This window comes from Paramormyrops kingsleyae, chromosome 4 (genome assembly GCF_048594095.1).
Source record: "Paramormyrops kingsleyae isolate MSU_618 chromosome 4, PKINGS_0.4, whole genome shotgun sequence".
NCBI classification, from domain to species: Eukaryota; Metazoa; Chordata; class Actinopteri; order Osteoglossiformes; family Mormyridae; genus Paramormyrops; species Paramormyrops kingsleyae.
The window spans coordinates 30,261,059-30,282,290 of record NC_132800.1 but is presented as its reverse complement, the minus strand read 5'-3'; the positions used below and the strand labels follow the sequence as shown (position 1 = coordinate 30,282,290).

Here is a 21,232-nt window from a genome sequence, read left to right as displayed (position 1 = left end):
CCAAATAAAAAATTAGAGGTCAATAAGAAAAAAACAACATTCCCATTGCCCTTAAGGCACTGTCTTGTGAACGGACCGAAACCAGAGGAAATGGCTTCTCCCTATAGACCTCAGTGTCCATTAATACTTGAGAAAGAAACACCGTAAAAGCAAAAGAGCACATAAACATCAAAGACCCATTTTGCCACCTTTTATTTGTCAAGAAAATGAAAAATGAATATATTTAGAATTCTCAGGGATAATTATATTAATGAAGACATAGTTAAACACATTATTCAAGACCAGTATGGTTTAAGGTACCCCTATTCAAATCTGGACCTCGATTCCAAATCCAGGCCTTGTTTTCAAGTCTCCCAGGTACTTAGCTTAATAATTCCTGGCTCTAATTGGTCAGAGGCTTCACATCTGGCTCTCAGGTAAAGGAAGGCTGGAAAACCAGCAGTGCTCGGCCATTGAGGACCGTGATGTGAATACCCCTGGTTTAAGGCATCCGCTGAGAGGTGCTTCATCAAAAATAACTGAATCCTCTTTATATTGAAAAGACTGCAGCTATGCAAAGTTGTGAAAAGATGGACAGCTTAGAGAGTTTGCTACAGAACATGCTCAGAATCCTAGCATGGCAACGTTCGTGCTTCTGAACCAAAAAGAATTACACCGTGTCACTGTTACATATTCAGCACAGCACATACAAGAAACTCAGCAAGCGGAATGATATGTAGCGTTATAGCAGAGTTAGCTATTATCCTGTTTAATTTATTCGCCCTGTGGCAGCTTTTCAGACTGGTAACATCTCAAAATGTCAGTATCTGAAGAACTACTAATACTTAGTCTTGGTGTAAGAGCCTGTTTCTTCTTACGCCAACGTGAAGTGAATTTTCCGTGACTTGGCCTGATCTCCTGACTTGCCGTTTGACATGCGTCCTTCCTGCATCCACGCTCTGAGACCGTGGGACCTTCTCGGTGTCAGAACTGGGATCTGAGATCTTGTTGACACGTCTTAGATCTGAGATTCCTCCTTGTATGGAGATGAGGATGAGTGACTCAGGCCCAGCTGCTGAATCATTCCCACTGGAAACCCCTGGGGATTCTGGGTGATTTACAGAGGCTGCTAGAAATTCAGACGAACACCAAGAATACCAGAAAGTGTAGAGCAACAATCCAACTAGTAAAACACATACAGATTGACATGCAGCATCGAGTTCTCATCCGTGTAGCTCAGGGACAACAAATATTAGCCAATGTCTTACTTTAATAACAACTTTTAAACTGCCAGGAATACTTTCAATCAAAAACCTAATTTTTTAATAACGTTATATTTAAAGAAATATATGTTACAGATTGATTTTGTTCTTAAATTCCATTTTATTGTGAATTTATTGTGAAAATATAAAAATAAATTGAATTGAATTGAACATACGTTTAAGAGGCTTTCTTTACCATTAATCTGAACGAAATTCCACTTTCTTTATGCATAGGGATGATAAAAATGAGAGCAAGCACCTAACTGAGGCCAAAAAGCTAAATGTTTTGCTAGGTACTGCTGTGGCTAAAATCGGCACAGTAAGAGTCAGCCAGCAGCAACCAGCAGCCTTTTTACTGTGGAAATGTTTTTTTCCTGAAGACTAAGCGATAAACGTCCTTCATGGAGCTGTGAAGCAAACCCCCATAGCTCACTATCACTCCCCTCATTAGCAGTGGACAATTCACTAAATTCCCTTTTTTGGAGGGGGGGGGTGATAATACAATTATATAATCATAATTTCTTACGAGATAGAATTTCGAGAAGCGACGTAAGGATGAAGTTTTACACATCGGCGCGCCACTAAGTGAAATCCGGCTCCCTGCAGCGCCGCTCCATGCTTAGAATAATTGCTCCAGTGCCGGGGCAGATGTGATTGACTCGGGGCGGGTGAATAATCTAACGGAGCGGGCTGGGGGCAGACGGGAACAGGGTAGCTCGGGGAGGTCGGCTGGTCGCCGGCATTTTAAATATCGCTTTGTCATTGCCTCTGCACAAGAAGTGTGTCGGAGGATCTTTCGATCGGAGATTCCGCGTCCGGATCCTCACTTTTACTATCTTTTTACGATGTGTTAAGGATGGCTTCCCCGTAGCCAGCACCAACTCCAGAATTTTTAAAGCTGTGGTCGTACGAGGGGCCATAATATATACCAGGGAGCTGACCTTATCGTTAGCCAATGATATATTAGGTATCGGTGAGTGACAGAGGAGGGGGCACCCCCGGAGCCAATCAGGTGGGGCCAGTTCCCATGTGGCCACGCCCCCGCCCGCAGTACAAGGGTACGGTACTTTGGGTGCTTTCCATTTTCCATTGACTTCTAGTCGGGTACCAGTAACACAAGTTCCAGCAGCGTAAGTACCAAACTAGCTGAGGTACAGTTTTCAGCTACATTTAACATGCAGTGCAGGGGAAGCGGTGACTCTGAATGCTTACAGTATGTGCACGTCCGGCCCCCCTGTGCTGACCACGCTTCCCGTCCACCGGACATCCTGCCAGACACTCTGTGGCCTGTAGAACATACGCAGCACGGTGGCGATAACGGCTGAATGTGTGATCGATGGCTGGATCATGGTGGCATGTTTACTAACTCAATACAAGATAGATTAGATGGAGCAAAGCTTCGACGGCGACCTCCTCCTACAAATAAGCCGTGTGAATGAGGACAGCTAGGTGAAGGACAGGGTCAAGGGGACTTAAAGTCATCCATAACTGAGATATTTAGCAAAAACAGATGTGGGCAGGGAATAAATGCGTATTCTGTGACTCCCTGAGTAGGATCCTGGCTGTTTCACCCTTAACACCTGCGTTGGACAACCAAAACGTACCTTGCTCAGGGATATAAAATAACAATAAGTCCTCTTCTGGCACTCTGCCCGGTGACATCAGGTACATAACAACTACACTCCCTAGTGTCAAAGTTAGTTTTAAATACATTTCTGGCTTATTTACTTTACGTACACCGGTGGCTTAAGCAACCGAGGACAGCCTTCAGCGGAGGCGGTATTGAGCGGAAGGCACGAGGGCGGAGACCGTGTCATCCATCATGCGGCGACGGTGAACAGCAGGGCAGCGGAACTGGGACTCGGGATTTTCCGTCGCTTCCTCGGTGTCGAGGAAAGTCTTGTAGTCTGGGTAAACGCAGCCCGGAAGCAGGCAGCCCTCACAGGTGGTGCTTTTTGACCATCTAAGCGAGAAGTATTAGTAATTATAATAATAGGGCTTCATACTTTCCTTCAACAGAATAAATTTCAGTGCGGCCAGTCTCACCAAAAGCAGCCACTTGGGGGCAGCACTACTTCGACGGAGAGTGTTCCACCTACAGAGGCTGACCTTTTCCCAAAGTGATTCTCAGGTACAAAACCGCAATCATTTGATGCAGCAAGACCGTTAAGCAATGAATGCCACACAACAATGCACTTGAAGTGTGCATTGTGGAATTGTCTTCATTATTACCAGTCTGATGAACACAAAAGCCAGCGGTCTTCGTTGTAACGGAGGCAGCAATGTGGTTTATTTTAACAGCAAACATTGATTCGCAATGCAGATCTGGTGGAAGGTTGCATGAAGGGAGATAGATATTCATGGTGGTACCTTGGGATTGTCTACCAGGACCATCCAGACGCAGCATCAGCCGCATAACCAACTGCAGACCTTCCCTGAAGGCGCAGGGCGCAGAAGAGGGCCATGATAATTAACAGCAGTCTGAATGCTGAAGCTTGCTAGGCCAAACATCGCCATGGAAACCCTCAACCCTGTATTTACCGCCGTATTTACAGTCATTGTCTGTTGTGTCAAAATGTATATGCAGGCGGGCTCTGAAAGCTGCCGGCGATGCTCAGCATGATCCGCTGGATTCAGTCTTAAAAGCTCGCATCTAAGCACACTGGATTATTGATAATAAGCCGTTTCGCTGCCATTTTCCTAAAGCATACACAGGACTGTCTATCAAGTCTGAGAAAGTTTCAACGCACTTATCTTCTTTTCCTGAATCATTTAACAGGCAGTCTGAGAATAGCGGTGGACGACAAAGCGTCTAACTCCAGAATTTAATATTATCAGTACGTCGCTGACAACCGACTCGCGCGCTCCAATGACCTTAACAGGCACGTGAGCAGCATACTGGCACCAGTGAGATGTAACTGGATCGGGCATGGCACCTTGGACACACAGACAGGCTTATTTGTGCGGTCAGTCAGCAGACACGGCGGACCGCCATCGCCCTCCATACGAGTGGCAGGACTGCGGGTGGCGGCACAGCCCGCTGTCCTTTAGCTCAGCCCGTAATTACAAGGAGATCAAGTCGTCAGCGGCGGCCACAGAGGGGCCGCTTCTCCTGCGCAAACACCGCCTAGGCAGCCGATCGAGTTCGGCTAAAGATCACAGTGGCTGTCAGTCAGCCATTATAGGTAAATACGTATACTACTTAATTGGGTCTGTAATAAATTCATTATCATTAGTTCTATTATTATTATTTACATTGGTTAAAAGTGAAATTAACGACATTAACGAAAAAATAATCTAGCTTGTGGAAGCAACACGATCCAGGAAATCAGAGTTAGTTACATATTTGTAAAAACTGTAAAATGTAACCGCAAAGCAGTTAAATAACATGTCCGTTTCCAAAATCGTCTTTTGCTTCTTAATGATGGCAATCTAGTGTAAGTAATAACTGAAGGACATTAAGGTGAACTGCATCTGCCCCCCTAACAGAACAACTGCCGCTGTATGCCCCCCCCCCCCCCCCAGCTGAAATGGTGTAGAACCGCCACTGCAGATCAGCTGATCAGAACCCGACTCCGCTGTATGCTGCTTCAGCGTTTCTATCAGATCGCGTTTCTCAGTGCGAGCTCACTATTTTGAGGAGTGGGACAGTGCCCAGAGCTCGCCCCGGATTCCCTGTACCCCGGCCCGCCCCACATGCGGTCAGCCAGTAAGATCTCTCGCTCCACGTTGTATGAGGCAGACCTCATCACCAGTGCAAGCCCAAACTTTCACCCTATTATTAAAATTTCATCATAAAAGTCCTACCTTACACCAGAAAATCAGCTTACCCATAAAAGTACATCAACTGCTTTGTTTAAAATTAAGGCATTAAAAGACTAATTCCCCCCTACAGAATCAGATTTATGTAGAAATTAATTTGAAAAAGATTACATAAAGCAAAACCCTGCGTTCAGGAGCACTGTGGGTGAGGAAGTGAAAAATGTAAACTGTATGCATGTCACTTTGGATAAAAGCAGCTAACAATCAAAGAGGTCATAAATTCAGGAGGATGAATGTGGTTTGGGGCGGCCTGGCAGTGATGTGGTTACCCTGTCACCTCACACCTCTGGGATCTGGGTTTGAGTCTCTGCCAGGATTCCACGTGTGTGGAGTTTGCAGGTTCTCCCCGTGTCATCGTGGGGTTTCCTCCCACAGCCCAAAAACATGCAGAGGCTGAGAGGAGACACCAAATTGTCCAGAGGTGTGAGTGACTGGTGTGTGAGTGAATAGTGTGTGTGTGTTTGTGTGTGACTGGTGTGTGTGAGTGTGTGTGTGACTGGTGTGTGACTGATGTGTGAGTGTGTGTGACTGGTGTGTGTGTGACTGGTGTGTGAGTGAATAGTGTGTGTGTGACGTGTGTGAGTGTGGTGGCATTTGTGAGCTGGTGCTGATAGGTTCAAAGCTGTCTGACGCCAGGCGGGAAATGTCAGGTAACACCTGAGCACCATCAGCAGGAAATACTGTAAAAGCAGGACGTGGTAAATGGCAGCCATCTGCCTGAGACAGCTACGCCTGTATTAAAGTCATGTAAAAGTGGGTAACCTGGGACACTTAAGCTAGGAGATCATCCAAAAGGCAAATTATGGAGATCAGTGATCCTGAGTGAGACGGGATCTTGATTTAATTAGCGACTGGGCTGATAGCTGGCAGATGAAATTTAACACAGATAAATGCAAGGTAATCCATGCAGGGAGCAGAAATATAAAGTACAGATATTTTATGGGTTCCACTGAAATAAGGTAGCTGATTACGAGAAAGATCTCGGTGTGTATGTTGATGCTTCCATGTCTCATTCTCGCCAGTGTGGGGAAGCAATAAAAAAGGCCAATAGGATGTTGGGTTACATCTCTAGGTGTGTGGAGTTTAAGTCAAGGGAGGTGATGTTACGTTTATATAATTCCTTGGTAAGACCCCACCTAGAATACTGTATGCAGGTTTGGTCACCATACCTTAAGAAGGACATTGCTGCCTTAGAAAAGGTGCAACGAAGGGCTACGAGAATGATTCCTGGTCTTAGAGGAATGTCTTATGAGGAGAGGTTAGCTGAACTGAATCTGTTTAGCTTTGAGCAAAGGAGACTAAGGGGGGATATGATTCAGGTCTATAAGATTCTAACGGGTCTGGATGCTGTTCAGCCAAATGACTATTTCAATATTAGTTTAAATACTAGAACTCGTGGCCATAAGTGGAAATTAGCGGGAGAACATTTTAAAACAAATTTGAGGAAGCACTTCTTTACACAGCGTGTAGTTAGAGTATGGAATAGTCTTCCTGCTAGTGTAGTGGAAGCTAAAACCATGGGTTCCTTTAAATCAGAGCTAGATAAGATTTTAACAACTCTGAGCTATTAGTTAAGTTCTCCCCAAACGAGCTTGATGGGCCGAATGGCCTCCTCTCGTTTGTAAATTTCTTTTTAAAAATGTGTGCAGGGACCATAACGGACGCAGACACCTCACAGTACATCGACATGCCGGCAGTGTGCAGATTCACTGGAGGTTGTTTCAGACACGTGCAGTGTGTATCCAGGGAAATGAACCCAAGCAATAAGAAAAGTCCGGCCGCTACAGAGAGCTGTAGGGGCGACTCGATTGGATGATGGAGAGCGTCTCCAACCCAAGTAGCCTGTAATCTGGAAAGAGGGAGGTTCCTGGCCTGCAATGCTGCGGCCGGGACTGAGTGCCCCCAGAAAACAGTACTTACTTTCGGCTCCATCGCTGTGTCCCGGCAGCACTGAGATTTTGATTGCAGACTGGCCCCTCCTGCACTGGCCTGGTGCCTTAACCCCACGACTGGGGCTCAGAGAGCACCGTGAAATCATCTCCCGCTTCTCATGGTGGCTGGATCATCCTCCTCGTGTCAGTCTGTCCTCTCTGCACCCACACGTTTTATTTATTTATCTTTTAACATGAAAGCATGTAATCAAGCTGTCCGAGGGCCTTCATTGTGGCTCTGGAGCACTGTCCCCTCATTCAAATCTCTTGGCTGTGGGTGTGAAGTTTGCATGTTCTGATATTGTGTGCAGTTGGGCTAATGGTGTATTGAATGATCCCATAGTAGTGTGCATGCGCCCTGCGATGGACTGGCATCCCAACCCTGTTGCCCTCAGGCCTTGTGCTGCCCAGGATGGGTTCCAGCTCCCCCCCTCCAGCCCTGCTGGTTCTGTGCTACATGCAGCATGTATGAAACGTCACTGTATGGTTTGAAAGTCCAGGATGCTCTGTGGTGTTAAGCACACCGTTACTCTCCCGCCAGGGTGAGTGAGCCGGGCTCTGGACCTGGGGAGGCCAAAACTGCCAGCTTTGCTCTGTCTTCCAGTCAAAAATCTGCTAAATGGGGGCTAATGGGAAATGCAGCATGCGGGTGCGTGATCCCGTCCACTGCCTGAGGGACAGTGTGCAGTGTCATGACCAGCTGCATGAGGGACAGTGTGCAGTGTCATGACCAGCTGCAGGAGAAAATACAAATAAATGCCAAACCGGCAGACCACGAACGTGAAGACTACAAAGTGGTGACTGAGTGGCGACCGACAGCTGGCCAATCAGCTGGACCACAATTAAACACAGAGGCGGCGGTTTGCACACGTGAGCACAAGGATGTGAGCGATGAGGTGTAGATTCCCCCTGACAGGACATGCGCTCCCGTGACTCAAACGGGAGACACGCTTTAATGATTCACTGCTTCTCTGACCGTCACAGGAGACGGGACTCACCCCTCCGCTGAGAAAACGGAATGTGTTGAAATTCCCTCCCTAAAACAACCCCGGAAATCCTGGGGTTTCCCGGCCAGTAACTTTATGGGTGTAGCTGGAGTGACCCACACAGAGAAGCTGCAGTACTGGCCGAAGCCCAGGGGGGGCGCCATTGGCCAGCTCCACCGCCGACGCCCCCGGCCTAGGCGGCTGCCTATGTCGCCTACTGGGTTGACTGGACTTGGGGAGGATATCCAGACTCCAGTGATCTCTTCTACAGTGAAGAACATCCAGAAGATATATTTAATCTCGATGGCTTTCTCCCATGACAGAGAGATACATGTGTGATGCTTTAATGAAGACAGACCTTGTGCCCAACATCTTCTCGACTCTCCATGAAGACCTTTTTCTGTGTAGTTGTGACTTATAATTAGGCTATTAGCATAAGTCGATGGATGAGGCAGAGACTGCTGAGGTGGCTCCTGTCCGCTTTTAGGTTAAGCTCCGTGATTTTAACAATGCTGCCACAAACTTAACAGATATAATATATTTAATTGAGCTCGGGGGGGGGTCCTGCTATATCATATGAATAAATGGTCTCATTGCATTTATCTCCTCCCTGCCAAAGCTGGATACAGTGCACAGAAAACTGAGAAATGTCACTTCGAGTGCTAATTGAGGTCTTGGGGCTGTATTGTCCCTCGAAAGTGACACCTCAGCAAATGCGAAGCATCTAATTCCCCGGGACGTCTTTAGCACCTCCCCGGCCGGGGGGGACCGCGCTCGCCCTTCACTTTGTGTATTTCGATGGGGAGCCGTGGCAGTAGTCTGTTGACGTGGCGAGAACTCACAGGTAGCGTCCGAATCCAGGGGCTGCGTCCTGTGAAGGAGGCGGTCAACGCAGATGTAGCCTTTGTAGGGCTGCGTTCTTCAAAGGTCAAACAGAAAGTGTTGTCCATTGGGACGGTCAGGCCCTACGGATAATTTACTATTTGTATCGCCAGGTTTTCCCGCCTTTAACCTTGAGTCACGAAGAACCGCTCCTATCGCCTAGTTGGAACACGCCCAATTTACCTCGCCGCAATGAACACTGGGATGTGTTTGGCTGCGAAGGATCGATTGGCTGGATCCCTCGCGACTCGGCAAAAGAAGGACAAGATTTCTATACCGCATTTGAAGAATCCTTCAAAGTGGGAGCCACTGTGATGGATTCAGTGTTCAAATACGGCCTTAGAAGGATGCAGCCCCTGAATTGGGACACAGCCACAGAGAACAGACTGGACCGGAAACCAAATTTCACCACACAGTAAAATCATCGACATACGTTGTCACTTTACTGCTTCAATTAAAACAAAGTGACACGGAGGGGCGCCGTCTTTCCTGCCTCAATTCGAGAGGGAACACCCTTTGTCATTGGTATGGCAGACGTTAGTCACAACGTTCAATGCCGTCAAGAACTAGATTATTAAAATGATTATTTGTGCTATTCTGAACATGTCTTTAGGACGCGTTTAAATAATTATCAGTCAATTAGCCACAAAAAATCTGAATTGCTCATGAAATACTGATCACAATTCAGCGTCAACTGTAATTTGTACATTCTCCCAAACATCCATCACTTCATTAAGACATTAGCCAAAGACCTGCGATAAATGTATATAATTACATACGTAGATATTATGTAAATTACTTAATTTTGTGCTGCAGTAGCTATTGCATATTGCATGTAGTGCTATTAAAATATGTAAATATGCTCCATTTACGATGAGAAATGTAAATCATTTTTGTCACTAGATGATAACAAGGGGTATTATCATGGCATGCTTGCTCTCCTCTGCAACCGAGATCTTTTTTCTGCTTTTTATCTTTAGGGTATTTCAGCCAATCGTGGCCAGGAAACCAAAAATTGCTTCCCTACAAAATATGTCAGCCGGTCAGAAGCTATTAACCTCAACTCATACCGCCTCTAATACCAAAGGCTGTTCTTGCTGTGGGCTCTGTGGTCATCGCAGCAGATGACACCACAAGTGACATCATTAAGCTGATTCGGATCTGCCGAGCGAGGGAGTCGCGCTTCTCCGGGGAACGTCCCTGGGCGGGTCGGATGGTGGCTGAGTGGCAGAAGCTTGTCGGGGGGGGGGGGCCGCTCTTACTGACATTCCAGATGTGGTGGAAACTGCCGGATAGGGAAGTAAACACATCACACTATCTCTGGATGCCGATGCCCTGGGTTATCAGCTTCGGCCCATCTCAGTGAAGAAAGCCAAGACTCACATCTATTCCATATGTGGGGCTCAGAGGCTCTGCAGGTTAGGCTGTGATCAGAAGGTCGTTAGTTCAAATCCCACGGACTCCAGACCCTTAAGCCTCACTTGCCCCAGTGACTGTCTGCCCCTGCTTTCTCAAAAAAGGTGCTTCTTTGGCTAAATAAAATGCAGACCTTAAAGACAACAGTTTTGTGACGAGGGGAGAGTAATAAATTTGTTATAAATGTCACACTGCATGCTATACTGCTCTGACACATTATTGTTGTCATTAGGTGCTTAATGACACTTAAATGGATATCAAGATATAACTACCAATTCTTGGTGCAAAATGCATTATTTTTCTTTCTTCTTATCTTGGAAAGACCAAGGGCCCGTTTTTCACATGTAGGAAGCCGGCTTTCCCGCACCGGCCAGCGAATTTCACATCCCTGCTTGATGGGATCCTCGGGGATCAGGACGCGCACAGCAGAAATGTGCCCGTTACAAGGACAAAGCGGTTTTCAACAGGATAAAAATCCCCCAAGACTCTGCTAAACAACGTTGCTTTATAAAAGCCCCACATGCTAAACTGTCTCTTTTGGGTTTTTCAGTTACTTCCGAAAGCGCGTTTAGCAGATGGAGCTCAGACAGGGCTAATTTCTGTGAGCAAATATTACTTCACAGGCGTAGAGAAAGGTAACATGAGGAGAGAACACAGATGGCAAAATGTACCATATTACTGTGCCGAACAAAGTTTAATGTAACTTTAATGAAAGGGCCAATGTGAAGCCGTGTAGACCGTAAAGCACAGGTGTGCAATGAAAGGGCCAATGTGAAGCCGTGTAGACCGTAAAGCACAGGTGTGCAATGAAAGGGCCAATGTGAAGCCGTGTAGACCGTAAAGCACAGGTGTGCAATGAAAGGGCCAATGTGAAGCCGTGTAGACCGTAAAGCACAGGTGTGTAATGAAAGGGCCAATGTGAAGCCGTGTAGACCGTAAAGCACAGGTGTGTAATGAAAGGGCCAATGTGAAGCCGTGTATACCGTAAAGCACAGGTGTGTAATGAAAGGGCCAATGTGAAGCCGTGTAGACCGTAAAGCACAGGTGTGTAATGAAAGGGCCAATGTGAAGCCGTGTAGACCGTAAAGCACAGGTGTGGGAACGCATATGATCCTGACTATTAAGCATCAAACTACTGACAATGAGTGTAAGACAGACATACAGCACTGCACTGTGTTTCATATGGCACTATATCCCAAAATCGATGTTTCCGCTTCCTGAATGTAATCAGTGGTGGTTTAATCCACAAGGAGTGTATGCAGCCGAAAATGACGCAAAGTGCTCTGTTTGAGGACCAGGAAGCACCTCCGATGTGTGGCGTTTCACCCACCCTCTAAGGGGAAGACGTCACCTGACGGAATGCAGGAGGCTGAGAGGGAGGCAGACAGGTGATGGGAATGGATGACAAATACTGGGTGTGGCTGAGAGGTGCTGGATGTGGTTTACAGATTATGAGGTGTGGCTTAGAGGTTTGGGGGCGTGGCTGACAGCTGGTGGGTGTGGCTGATGGGGTACAGGGCGTGGCTGACAGGTGGTGGGTGTGGCTGATGGGGTACAGGGTGTGGCTGACAGCTGGTGGGTGTGGCTGATGGGGCACAGGGCGTGGCTGACAGCTGGTGGGTGTGGCTGATGGGGCACAGGGCGTGGCTGGTGTGGTGATGTGCTGATACCCGTCTGCCTCGCTATACAGCTGTATCTCTGGCTTTGGCCTGGATGCCATCGCGAGTCTCCATCTGTGTATGACACATATCAATCACATATGTGGGGCTATGACACTCTACATAGGAGATTAATAACCTCTGAAACCAGTCTTCATCGTCTGTCCTCTTCCTACAGTTATGCTGTTAGCTGGTACAGAAGTTACCCGATCGTAATTAATAATAAATAAAATAAAATAAATAAAAAGCCTTTATACAAGCAATTTCATTCCTTAAACTGAACAAATATATTGAATGAATATCCAGCTTTTCAAAGAGCGCTATGTTTTATCTGCTGTGTATTCCACGTACTAAGTGTATTTGTGAAACAGCCAATTTACGTTGTCAGTTCACTTCCAGACAACGGCTTCTGTATTCAATCACGCAAAAAAAAAAAAAAACACAGGAATGAACCTGGAGGCTGAGACAGAGATGCAGGTTTTCCACTGCAGGGACGAGCCGAGTTTGCAGCAGTAGATTTCCGTCCGCTATGCGTGTGCGTTCGTGTGTCGGCAGCGCGATACGCTAAGCAGCTAAACAGCTCCGGGGATCGTACAGAGGTTTTTATTGTCCTGCATGTGGACATCAGCTATATCTCAAAACGATAATCTATAGAATCTGGAGACAACATCACTCAGACCAGCAGGAGGTTAACATTTCAAGTGTATAGATGGTCAGAACAGGAGTGAACAGAATTCTACATGTATTTTACAAATCATTTTTTTTTTTTGATAATGTTGTTGCTTTTAGTGACACCCACATCTTGACATAAAAATTATATATATATTTATATTTCTATATATAATATATATTCATCGTATTCTATTAACATTTAATTCTAAGATGAACTGGGTCTGTTACGCAGATTCATACAGGAATAGCCACCCACTTCGTAACGGAAGTCTCGACTCTCAATCGCGATCGACTGGTTACACACACTCAACTAATATTGACAGATTTGTACATCTTTGGAGGGAATTAAGCTCCAAAAAGATCTCGCCCTCCTGGTAATACTCCAGACCTGCCTATGTATAGCTTAATTCCATGAAAACACGTTAAAAAATTCATATACAATCAGCCATCAGGTGAACCAACTAGAGACATTATGTCAACTTTAACCAAAGTTCTAGATTATCTCCCATTACGGAGATAATGATGTTTGGCACATTTTTTTTTCTTTTTTCATAATAGCACAGGCGACTGGGATGCTAGCTGGACAGACGGATGTTATGCAAATATGGATGACAGAGTTCAATTTATTATTTTTTAACACTGTATCGTAAAGAAAAAAAAAAACTTGTTTAAGTGGAAACCCAAAAAAAAACTATTTCAAATATCTACCGTTTATCTACATTTTTAGGCAGTGAAAAAGCACTTTATTGACAAGGAGTGTGGAATGGTGTTCTGTTAACGGTCTGGAACTGCTTAAACGCTTTGCCACAAACATATTCACATTATCAGAAACGAACAATACTGCTAGATACTTCCTTCTTACTGCTGAAACAGACTTTACATGGAAAGGATACACAGGTAAGTCATATGTCTCTTTCCAAAGTGTTTTTTTTTCTTTTACTGTTACTTTAAAGCAATATTTAGAGCCACTGAATAGAGCACAGAGTGGCCTTTGTGTAATATACACAAATATGCACTTGTTTCTTTGTAATGTACATCAAATACTTTACATTTTAAAAAGAGAATTAAAAAAAGATGCCTATAAAGGAAAGGAGATAGAAGCTGGAAGTATGGGAGGATACTCTGTAAAATGCAGGTTTTCAGCGGCATGTGACGGTGATGATATGTGGACGGCTGTTTCCTAACCTCCTGTAAACGACCAGTGTTGTGCTTCACCTGCCTCCCCCCTGCCCTCTGACCTCTACCCCCCTGCCCTCTGACCTCTACCCCCCTGCCCTCTGACCTCTACCCCCCTGCCCTCCGACCTCTACCCCCCTGCCCTCCGACCTCTACCCCCCTGCCCTCCGACCTCTACCCCCCTGCCCTCCGACCTCTACCCCCCTGCCCTCCGACCTCTACCCCCCTGCCCTCTGACCTCTACCCCCCTGCCCTCCGACCTCTACTCCCCTGCCCTCTGCCCCTCTGACCTCTACCCCCCTGCTATCTGACCTCTACCCCCCTGCCCTCTGATCTCTACCCCCTTGCCCTCTTACCTCTGCCCCCTTCCCTCTGACCTCAGCTACCCTGCCCTCTGACCTCTACCCCTCTGACCTCTGCCCCCTTCCCTCTGACCTCAGCTACCCTGCCCTCTGTACATCCTCATCAGTCCTCCACCTCCCAGCTTCCCCCAGTGCTAAATCCATCTCGGCTTCATGTGCCTCCCCTCCCCTCCCCCCCCCTGCCTGCCTCATCTTTTGCTAAGCGACCCCCCCCCCCCCCCACCTCCCGCTAAAATACCTCACTAGACCCTCTCTATGAAAAACAAACTCTGACAAACTAAACTGGCTGGGGGAAAAAAGATGTCTTCATGTATTCATGCACATGCTCAGTCAGCAAGCCCCCCTCCCCCCCCCCCCCCCAAACAAACCCCCTCCCGACTCCCAACCCACTCCAAGACCCTGGCCGCTACTGGGAGCGCGGCCCCCTACACCCAGGAATCCGGAGAAGCCGGGTAGTGACTCGTCTCGTAGTTGAGTTCGCTGTAGGGTCGAGCTGCTGAGTAGAAGTCCACGTAGTTGCCGGTGGACTTGAGGCCCAGGTGCATGTTTAAGTCTGTGGCGGGTGGGGGCCGTGGGAGTGGGTGGGTGGGGTCCTCGAAGAAGGACTCCTCGAAGTGCCGGGTGGAGTTCTGGAAGGGGGGGTACACCTCATAGTCCTTCCTGCCTCCGTCCTGAGGCACTGGCTGAGCAGGGACCTGGATTAGAGGCAGAGGGACCTGCGTAACAGGAAGTCCGCACTTCATCAGGGGTGTTTCTCAATATGCACACTTCACCAGGGGTGTTTCTCAATATGCACACTTCACCAGGGGTGTTTCTCAATATGCACACTTCACCAGGGGTGTTTCTCAATATGCACACTTCACCAGGGGTGTTTCTCAATATGCACACTTCACCATACTTGTGCTCTCGCATACACATTTTACATCATCTTCTATTGCCAAAGACCAGTTCCAATACTCAAGAACAGAAGTATGGAGGACGGTAAAAATCCCCAGATGTCATTCATTCCCCACCTCAGATATCAAGGATACACCTTTTGCATCCTCGCCAAACGAGACCAATCCCATGAATCATTGCACCTCAAGTTCGTTCTTGGGAGGCAACTTAGCAAGACGGGTCTTGCCAAGATTTATAAGTACGATCTTTGTGTTCTTGAGAAATACCCCTGACTGCCGACAAGCCTTCCATCCCACGCCATCAACTGCTCTCACGCCCCCTAGTGGCGCCCGATGGAAGCTTCTGCCGGCACACGCAAAGCGCAACGTCCCTCAAGTCACAACAGACAACACATGCCTCAGCAGGACTCCGAATCTATGACTGAATATCGGTCACATGTTTTTTGGAATACTTTCTCTCCATTTTGCCCTCTTTAATCTCTCCCAAGAGTCTAGCTCTTGCACTTTAAGTTAAAAAACTAACTAAAACTAGCTGGCTTTGACTTGATAATCTAATGAAATGTGATATTTCCAAATTTCTCCCAAAAGCCAGCATGGATATGTCAAAACTTCGTTTCTCATCAAACACAAGTAACATGACTGATTACTAAAATGTACTTATGAACTATAATTAACTCCGTATATAATGTTATATTGCATGCTTTCCAAAGTAAGCCGTAAATGTGTGAATTTTGAAGCAATGAAGTTATATTATTGGATTCAATCCACAGAACACTTAATAGAATCTATCTATCAAAAGCCATAGAGTTTGAGATATTCAAGGATGATTAAGTTACGAAGTTTTTTATGTGGAAAAAACGATCTGAGAGGGAGATATGGTATTCTGCCAAGGGGATTACATTTTTGGATGATCCAGAATATATATAATAAGGAATTTTAATAAGAAAATGACACAAATGTATAAAACATGGTCTGGTCTAGGGGCAGTATTCTTACCTGGGTGTGTTTCATGTCTTCATTAGGTGTCACATACGAATTCCTGAACAACGTTGAGGTTCCGCTTGTGATTTGAACTGGAACAGTGAGAAAAAAGGCAGGTCAGTGTGTGTATCTCTGTGAGTGTGTGTATGAGTGTGTGTGTGTGTGTATGCGTGTGTGTGTATCTGTGAGTGTGTGTATGTGTGTGTGTGAGTGTGTGTATGAGTGTGTGTGTATCTGTGAGTGTGTGTATCTCTGTGAGTGTGTGTATCTGTGTGTGTGTGTGTATCTGTGTGTGTGTGTATGAGTGTGTGTGTATCTGTGTGTGTGTGAGTGTGTGTATCTGAGTGTGTGTATCTCTGTGAGTGTGTGTATCTGTGAGTGTGTGTATCTCTGTGAGTGTGTATATGAGTGTGTGTGTATCTGTGAGTGTGTGTATGAGTGTGTGTGTATCTGTGTGTGTGTGAGTGTGTGTATGAGTGTGTGTGTATCTGTGAGTGTGTGTATCTGTGAGTGTGTGTATCTCTGTGAGTGTGTGTGTATCTGTGTGTGTGTGTGTGTGTATCTGTGAGTGTGTGTATCTCTGTGAGTGTGTGTATCTGTGAGTGTGTGTATCTCTGTGAGTGTGTGTATGAGTGTGTGTGTATCTGTGTGTGTGTGAGTGTGTGTATGAGTGTGTATCTGTGAGTGTGTGTATCTGTGAGTGTGTGTATCTCTGTGAGTGTGTGTATGAGTGTGTGTGTATCTGTGAGTGTGTGTATCTCTGTGAGTGTGTGTATCTGTGAGTGTGTGTATCTCTGTGAGTGTGTGTATCTGTGAGTGTGTGTATCTCTGTGAGTGTGTGTATGAGTGTGTGTGTATCTGTGTGTGTGTGTGTGTGTGTGTATCTGTGTGTGTGTGTGTGTGTGTGTATCTGTGAGTGTGTGTATCTCTGTGAGTGTGTGTATGCGTCTGTGTGTGTGTGTATGTATGTATGTATGTGTGCATGCCTGTGAGTGTGTGTATCTCTATGAATGTGTGTGTCTGTATGGATTAGGTTTATGCTACATTGTGGGGACTAAATGTTCCACCACAATGTAATAAAAACCTGTTTTTTTGACGTTGTGGGAACCATTCTTCAGGTCCCCACAAAGATCTGTGAATGCAATCAAAAGAGTAAAAATGCCAAAAGTGTCATATTTTGTTTGGTTACTTATGGGTAAGGTTAGGGCTGGGTAGGGATTACAGTCGTTATGCTGTGATTAGAGTTTTCCTCATAGAAATGAATGGAGAGTCCCCACAAAGATATAAAAACAAACCTGTGTATATATATATATAAGCATGAATGTAAGCCATACAGCAGAATTTTCTGTGCTTGGAGGTTCCAAGGTCGTGCAATGAGGCCATTAAAGCTCACAGGCTGGAGATGACCTCAGCCTGTTTACAGAGGTCACATGATCAAGAGTCACATGACCGCCCAGGGAGCGGCCCGGGGGAACACCGGCCTGCTCCAAAGCTGCCTGCTACTCAGCTTTATGTTTCACTCTTAAGCTACTTACAGCAAAAGAACAAAGGCGGGACAATCCGGTCTTCCGGGGACTGCAGGAAGAGCGATCGTCGGCCATTCTAAGAGCCCACCACTGGGGGGCGTCGCACCTCACGCTGGCAGACAGCGCCATGTGACCTTGGAACGATGCATTTAGCTAATCCTGCAAATCTGAGTTAGCCAGGGGGCAACGGGAATGGACTGTGGCAGAGCTGGCTGTGGGCATACGGATTCCTGAGGGGGCGGGAGGGACAAAAAGGCCTAGCGGGGGGGGGGACGGCTCACTGCGCTTGGTATTACCCTCCTTTGTCACAGACACACAGATAAGGCGAGCGACAGCCATCAGCGAAGTGATCACACGATGGCCGTGAGCCGGCATGCACGGAGTGACACAAACAAGCTGAACTCTGGGACAAAACGCAAACTAGATGCCCAGACAAAAGCTAATCATGACTGTGCACTTCAAGCATCAAAATTCATAATTTTTCTTTTAAAAATAAACCTACATGTCGGAACAGTAATAATTTCATATTTCATGTTGTGTTTACGGCAATATTCCCTGTTACTGTGAGCAGGCATCAGGCTCTCCACATACGCACAAGGAGATTTAGAATGTGCCCCCCACAGGCCTGTAGCCAGAAATAAATTTCGGGGTGGGGGGGTTGGGGGTGCTCAGTAGATTTCACTGACCAGAAGTGCTAGCTAATTTTGAGCGGGTTTGGGCTACATGCCTGTCCAGGGTCGGGGGTACAAAGCCATACATTATACTACGTGGCCCCGTGCCTGCCCCCCCCCCCCGTGACCTTAAGGGTGTGACGAGGCAAGCCCCCACCTGCCATGGCGTCCTTCCGGGAGGTGTGCTCCCCCTTGTTTCCATGGAAACCGGCATTGGTCCCGGTTGATTCGTAGTCTGCTTTCCTGTCCCTCAGGCTGGTCATCTCGCGTGGCGAGGCGGGGGCACTCGCTGGCAGGGGGGAGAGCGAAACGCCAGTCCGTCAGGGGGGTGCTTTCATACCCCAAGGCGAGCCACCTAGGCTACAATCACCTCAGCTGAGGAAGCGGTCATGGGACAGTGGGACCCCCCCCCCACCCCACAAAACAACCTGCTGGAAATTAGCTGGAAGGCAAAGGAGGAATTCCTGGAATTCCTGGTTTTAACGCTGATTTCTGGATATAGCGGGGGTGACTGGAACGGAGATGCAATGTCGCACCATTACATCATCAGGCTCATTATGTCGTTACGGAGGGAAATCGCACATGCAGGCGTCTGGCAGAGCGTCCAGGTGGTGTTTGCGTGGCGTCCAATGGGGTCGGCCGCCGTGCCGGGTATCGGCCTCGACGTAATGCGGACGGGTCTGGGGTCCCGAGACTGCCACTCCTCTGAGGGCAATTCAGTGGGGCTGCACTTCACCTGCATCTACTCCTCACAGACAAGAGCCATGTGATTATATTTATTTAACATACGTTTTTATCTATTATCTAGGAAGCGGAATCAGTGGCTGTCATGAGCAAACGGGGGTTAAGGGCCTCGCTCAGGGGCCCAATGATGACATCACTCCTGCAGCTCTGGGATTTGACCCAGTGAACTTATGAACACAGGCATGGAGTCCTATCCCTCTGGATGGGCATTAATGAAGTGTTTTGTACTGGGTATCAGTTTGAGACTTTGGAACAAGCAGAGAAGAGGACAGTCAGGGTTTCCCCAAACTGCGCCCCCCCCCATCCCATGCCCTCAGGCCCTTGCCAACACGGTCGGGCTGCCCCCCCTCAGAAGGTGTCTCGTTAAAGCTGTGTTAACCCTCAAACTTCCGGGGTGCTGTGACAGCTGCGTCCTCGCTGGGGAACTTCACTGCTCCACAAATGATGAGCCCCGACTGTGACTCGCTGGTGCGATACGCTTTCTATTCGTTTGCCAGACATTTGATCAGCGTTTTCATCCAAACCCAAGCACAGACAGGAACACATTACTCACCACACTCACAGATCAAACCGAAGATCTGTTTAAGGCAAAAACAAGTCTCCCCGGCGGAGCCAGACCCTTGATGCTTCAGCCGCAGAGCCGCTTTTTATTTTGCTGCTCTGAAAGAAGCCATTATGCCCGGTGCTCCTTAATGACAGATAGCGGCAAATACGGCGATAACGTTGATCCCGGCTTCCTGAATCAAATGGCTACGGCAAAGTGGCCGGGGCCTAACAGGCAGCAAATCTGCCAAATTCACCGGAGAGGCGAAGACAGGTTGCTGCACCTGAACCTTCAGAGGCCAGCTAGCATAAAGGGGTCTGACACCATCACCGGGAGGGGGTCAACTCTGCCCCCACTATGTGCGGTTTCTCTTTGACATCACTCCATTACTCGCAGTGGATCAGTCCCACTCTCTCCACAGTGCGGGGTTTCTCAGGAATGGTCGAGTGACGGAGTCTTTCGCTTGTCACAGTAAACTAAGGCTCAGCCATGCTTCCTCTGTCGTGTACGTTACCAAGAAAACAGGTTCCTAGAACCCAACAGGGAACTGATCCTGGGATTAGAACCTACAACCTTCCGATTTTATCCGCTAACCCCCTGAGCCACACAGCTCTCAAGCTGCTGTATTGGTCCCATGTTTGTGTGAGTTTTGGGAAGTGGAGACACTATACTGGCCACGATGTTTCACTACATGTGTGTGTTCTGTGATGAACTGGAACCCCATGTAGGGCCTCCCCCACAAGTGAGGGCGGGGGTGTCGATGAGCAGGACCCAACCTCCACATGCAGTCAGCCCTAGTGGACTGACATGTGTTCCTGTGGCTGCCTGACAGAGGCGCTGTATTTCAGGGGGACGCACTGAAGCCTCGTGCACATAAATGAATGTCTCTACTAAGGTCACAGCCCTCATTCAGCTGTGTGCCAAGGAGAGGCGTACCGTGGAGAAGATAACTACAGCGGCTAATATGGTCCATATATAGAATGTCATAAAAGCCATATCTGCTTGGGATTTATGGCTGTGTTCTGTGGTTAACACCAAGGACAGCCTCCAGAGGACACTGTCCACTCCTCCACACCCCCGCAAAGTCCTGTCCTGTTTGAGAAAGGTCTTACGGCATCAGTCTTGGTCTGTGTCTAAGTCCTGTCCTGTTTGAGAAAGGTCTTACGGCATCAGTCTTGGTCTGTGTCTAAGTCCTGTCCTGTTTGAGAAAGGTCTTACGGCATCAGTCTTGGTCTGTGTCTAAGTCCTGTCCTGTTTGAGAAAGGTCTTACGGCATCAGTCTTGGTCTGTGTCTAAGTCCTGTCCTGTTTGAGAAAGGTCTTACGGCATCAGTCTTGGTCTGTGTCTAAGTCCTGTCCTGTTTGAGAAAGGTCTTACGGCATCAGTCTTGGTCTGTGTCTAAATCCTGTTCGGTATAGCTGAGTGAGACTTCCACCCACAGCAGGAATGGCAGCTTGTTGAACAGCCACATCTTCGCCGGGCCGGTGAACAAAGTCCGTAACAGGGGCGCTGGACGAAAGGCACCCCTCTCTGGTGGGGGCTGACCATACTGCCCTCCAAAGGCAAAACACAGTAACTATGCTGGATTTAGAGTGGATTTTGCAGTTTTAACTCAATTTTGATTAAATATGCAGTTACAGTGTTTTGCCTTTGGGGGGCAGTATACCCTGTTCAGTGTAATGAAGACTAAACACATTCTAACTGCTTGCTGAAATAGACACCCC

The 21,232-nt window shown here is 47.3% G+C and overlaps 1 protein-coding gene and 1 long non-coding RNA gene across 4 annotated transcripts in view; one reads left to right on the top strand and one right to left on the bottom strand.

Moving 5' to 3' along the window:
- The first annotated feature begins 2,273 nt into the window (after nt 1-2,273).
- Nucleotides 2,274-3,760, top strand: LOC111835416 (uncharacterized). The gene is made up of 3 exons (XR_002836221.2): nt 2,274-2,371; nt 3,261-3,372; nt 3,630-3,760. It is a non-coding gene; the product is annotated as an uncharacterized lncRNA (long non-coding RNA).
- A 10,783-nt stretch (nt 3,761-14,543) lies between these two features.
- LOC111835418 (catenin delta-2-like) overlaps nt 14,544-21,232 on the bottom strand; it is a 191,406-nt gene continuing 184,717 nt past the window's right edge. For all 3 annotated transcript variants that reach the window (XM_072711094.1, XM_072711095.1, XM_072711096.1), the window contains 3 exons: nt 18,378-18,509; nt 16,039-16,115; nt 14,544-14,862 (listed from right to left, as the gene is read on the bottom strand). In XM_072711094.1, the coding sequence (XP_072567195.1) occupies nt 14,572-14,862; nt 16,039-16,115; nt 18,378-18,509 (500 nt within the window). In that variant the 3' untranslated portion in view covers nt 14,544-14,571. The remainder of the gene's footprint in view (nt 14,863-16,038; nt 16,116-18,377; nt 18,510-21,232) is intronic.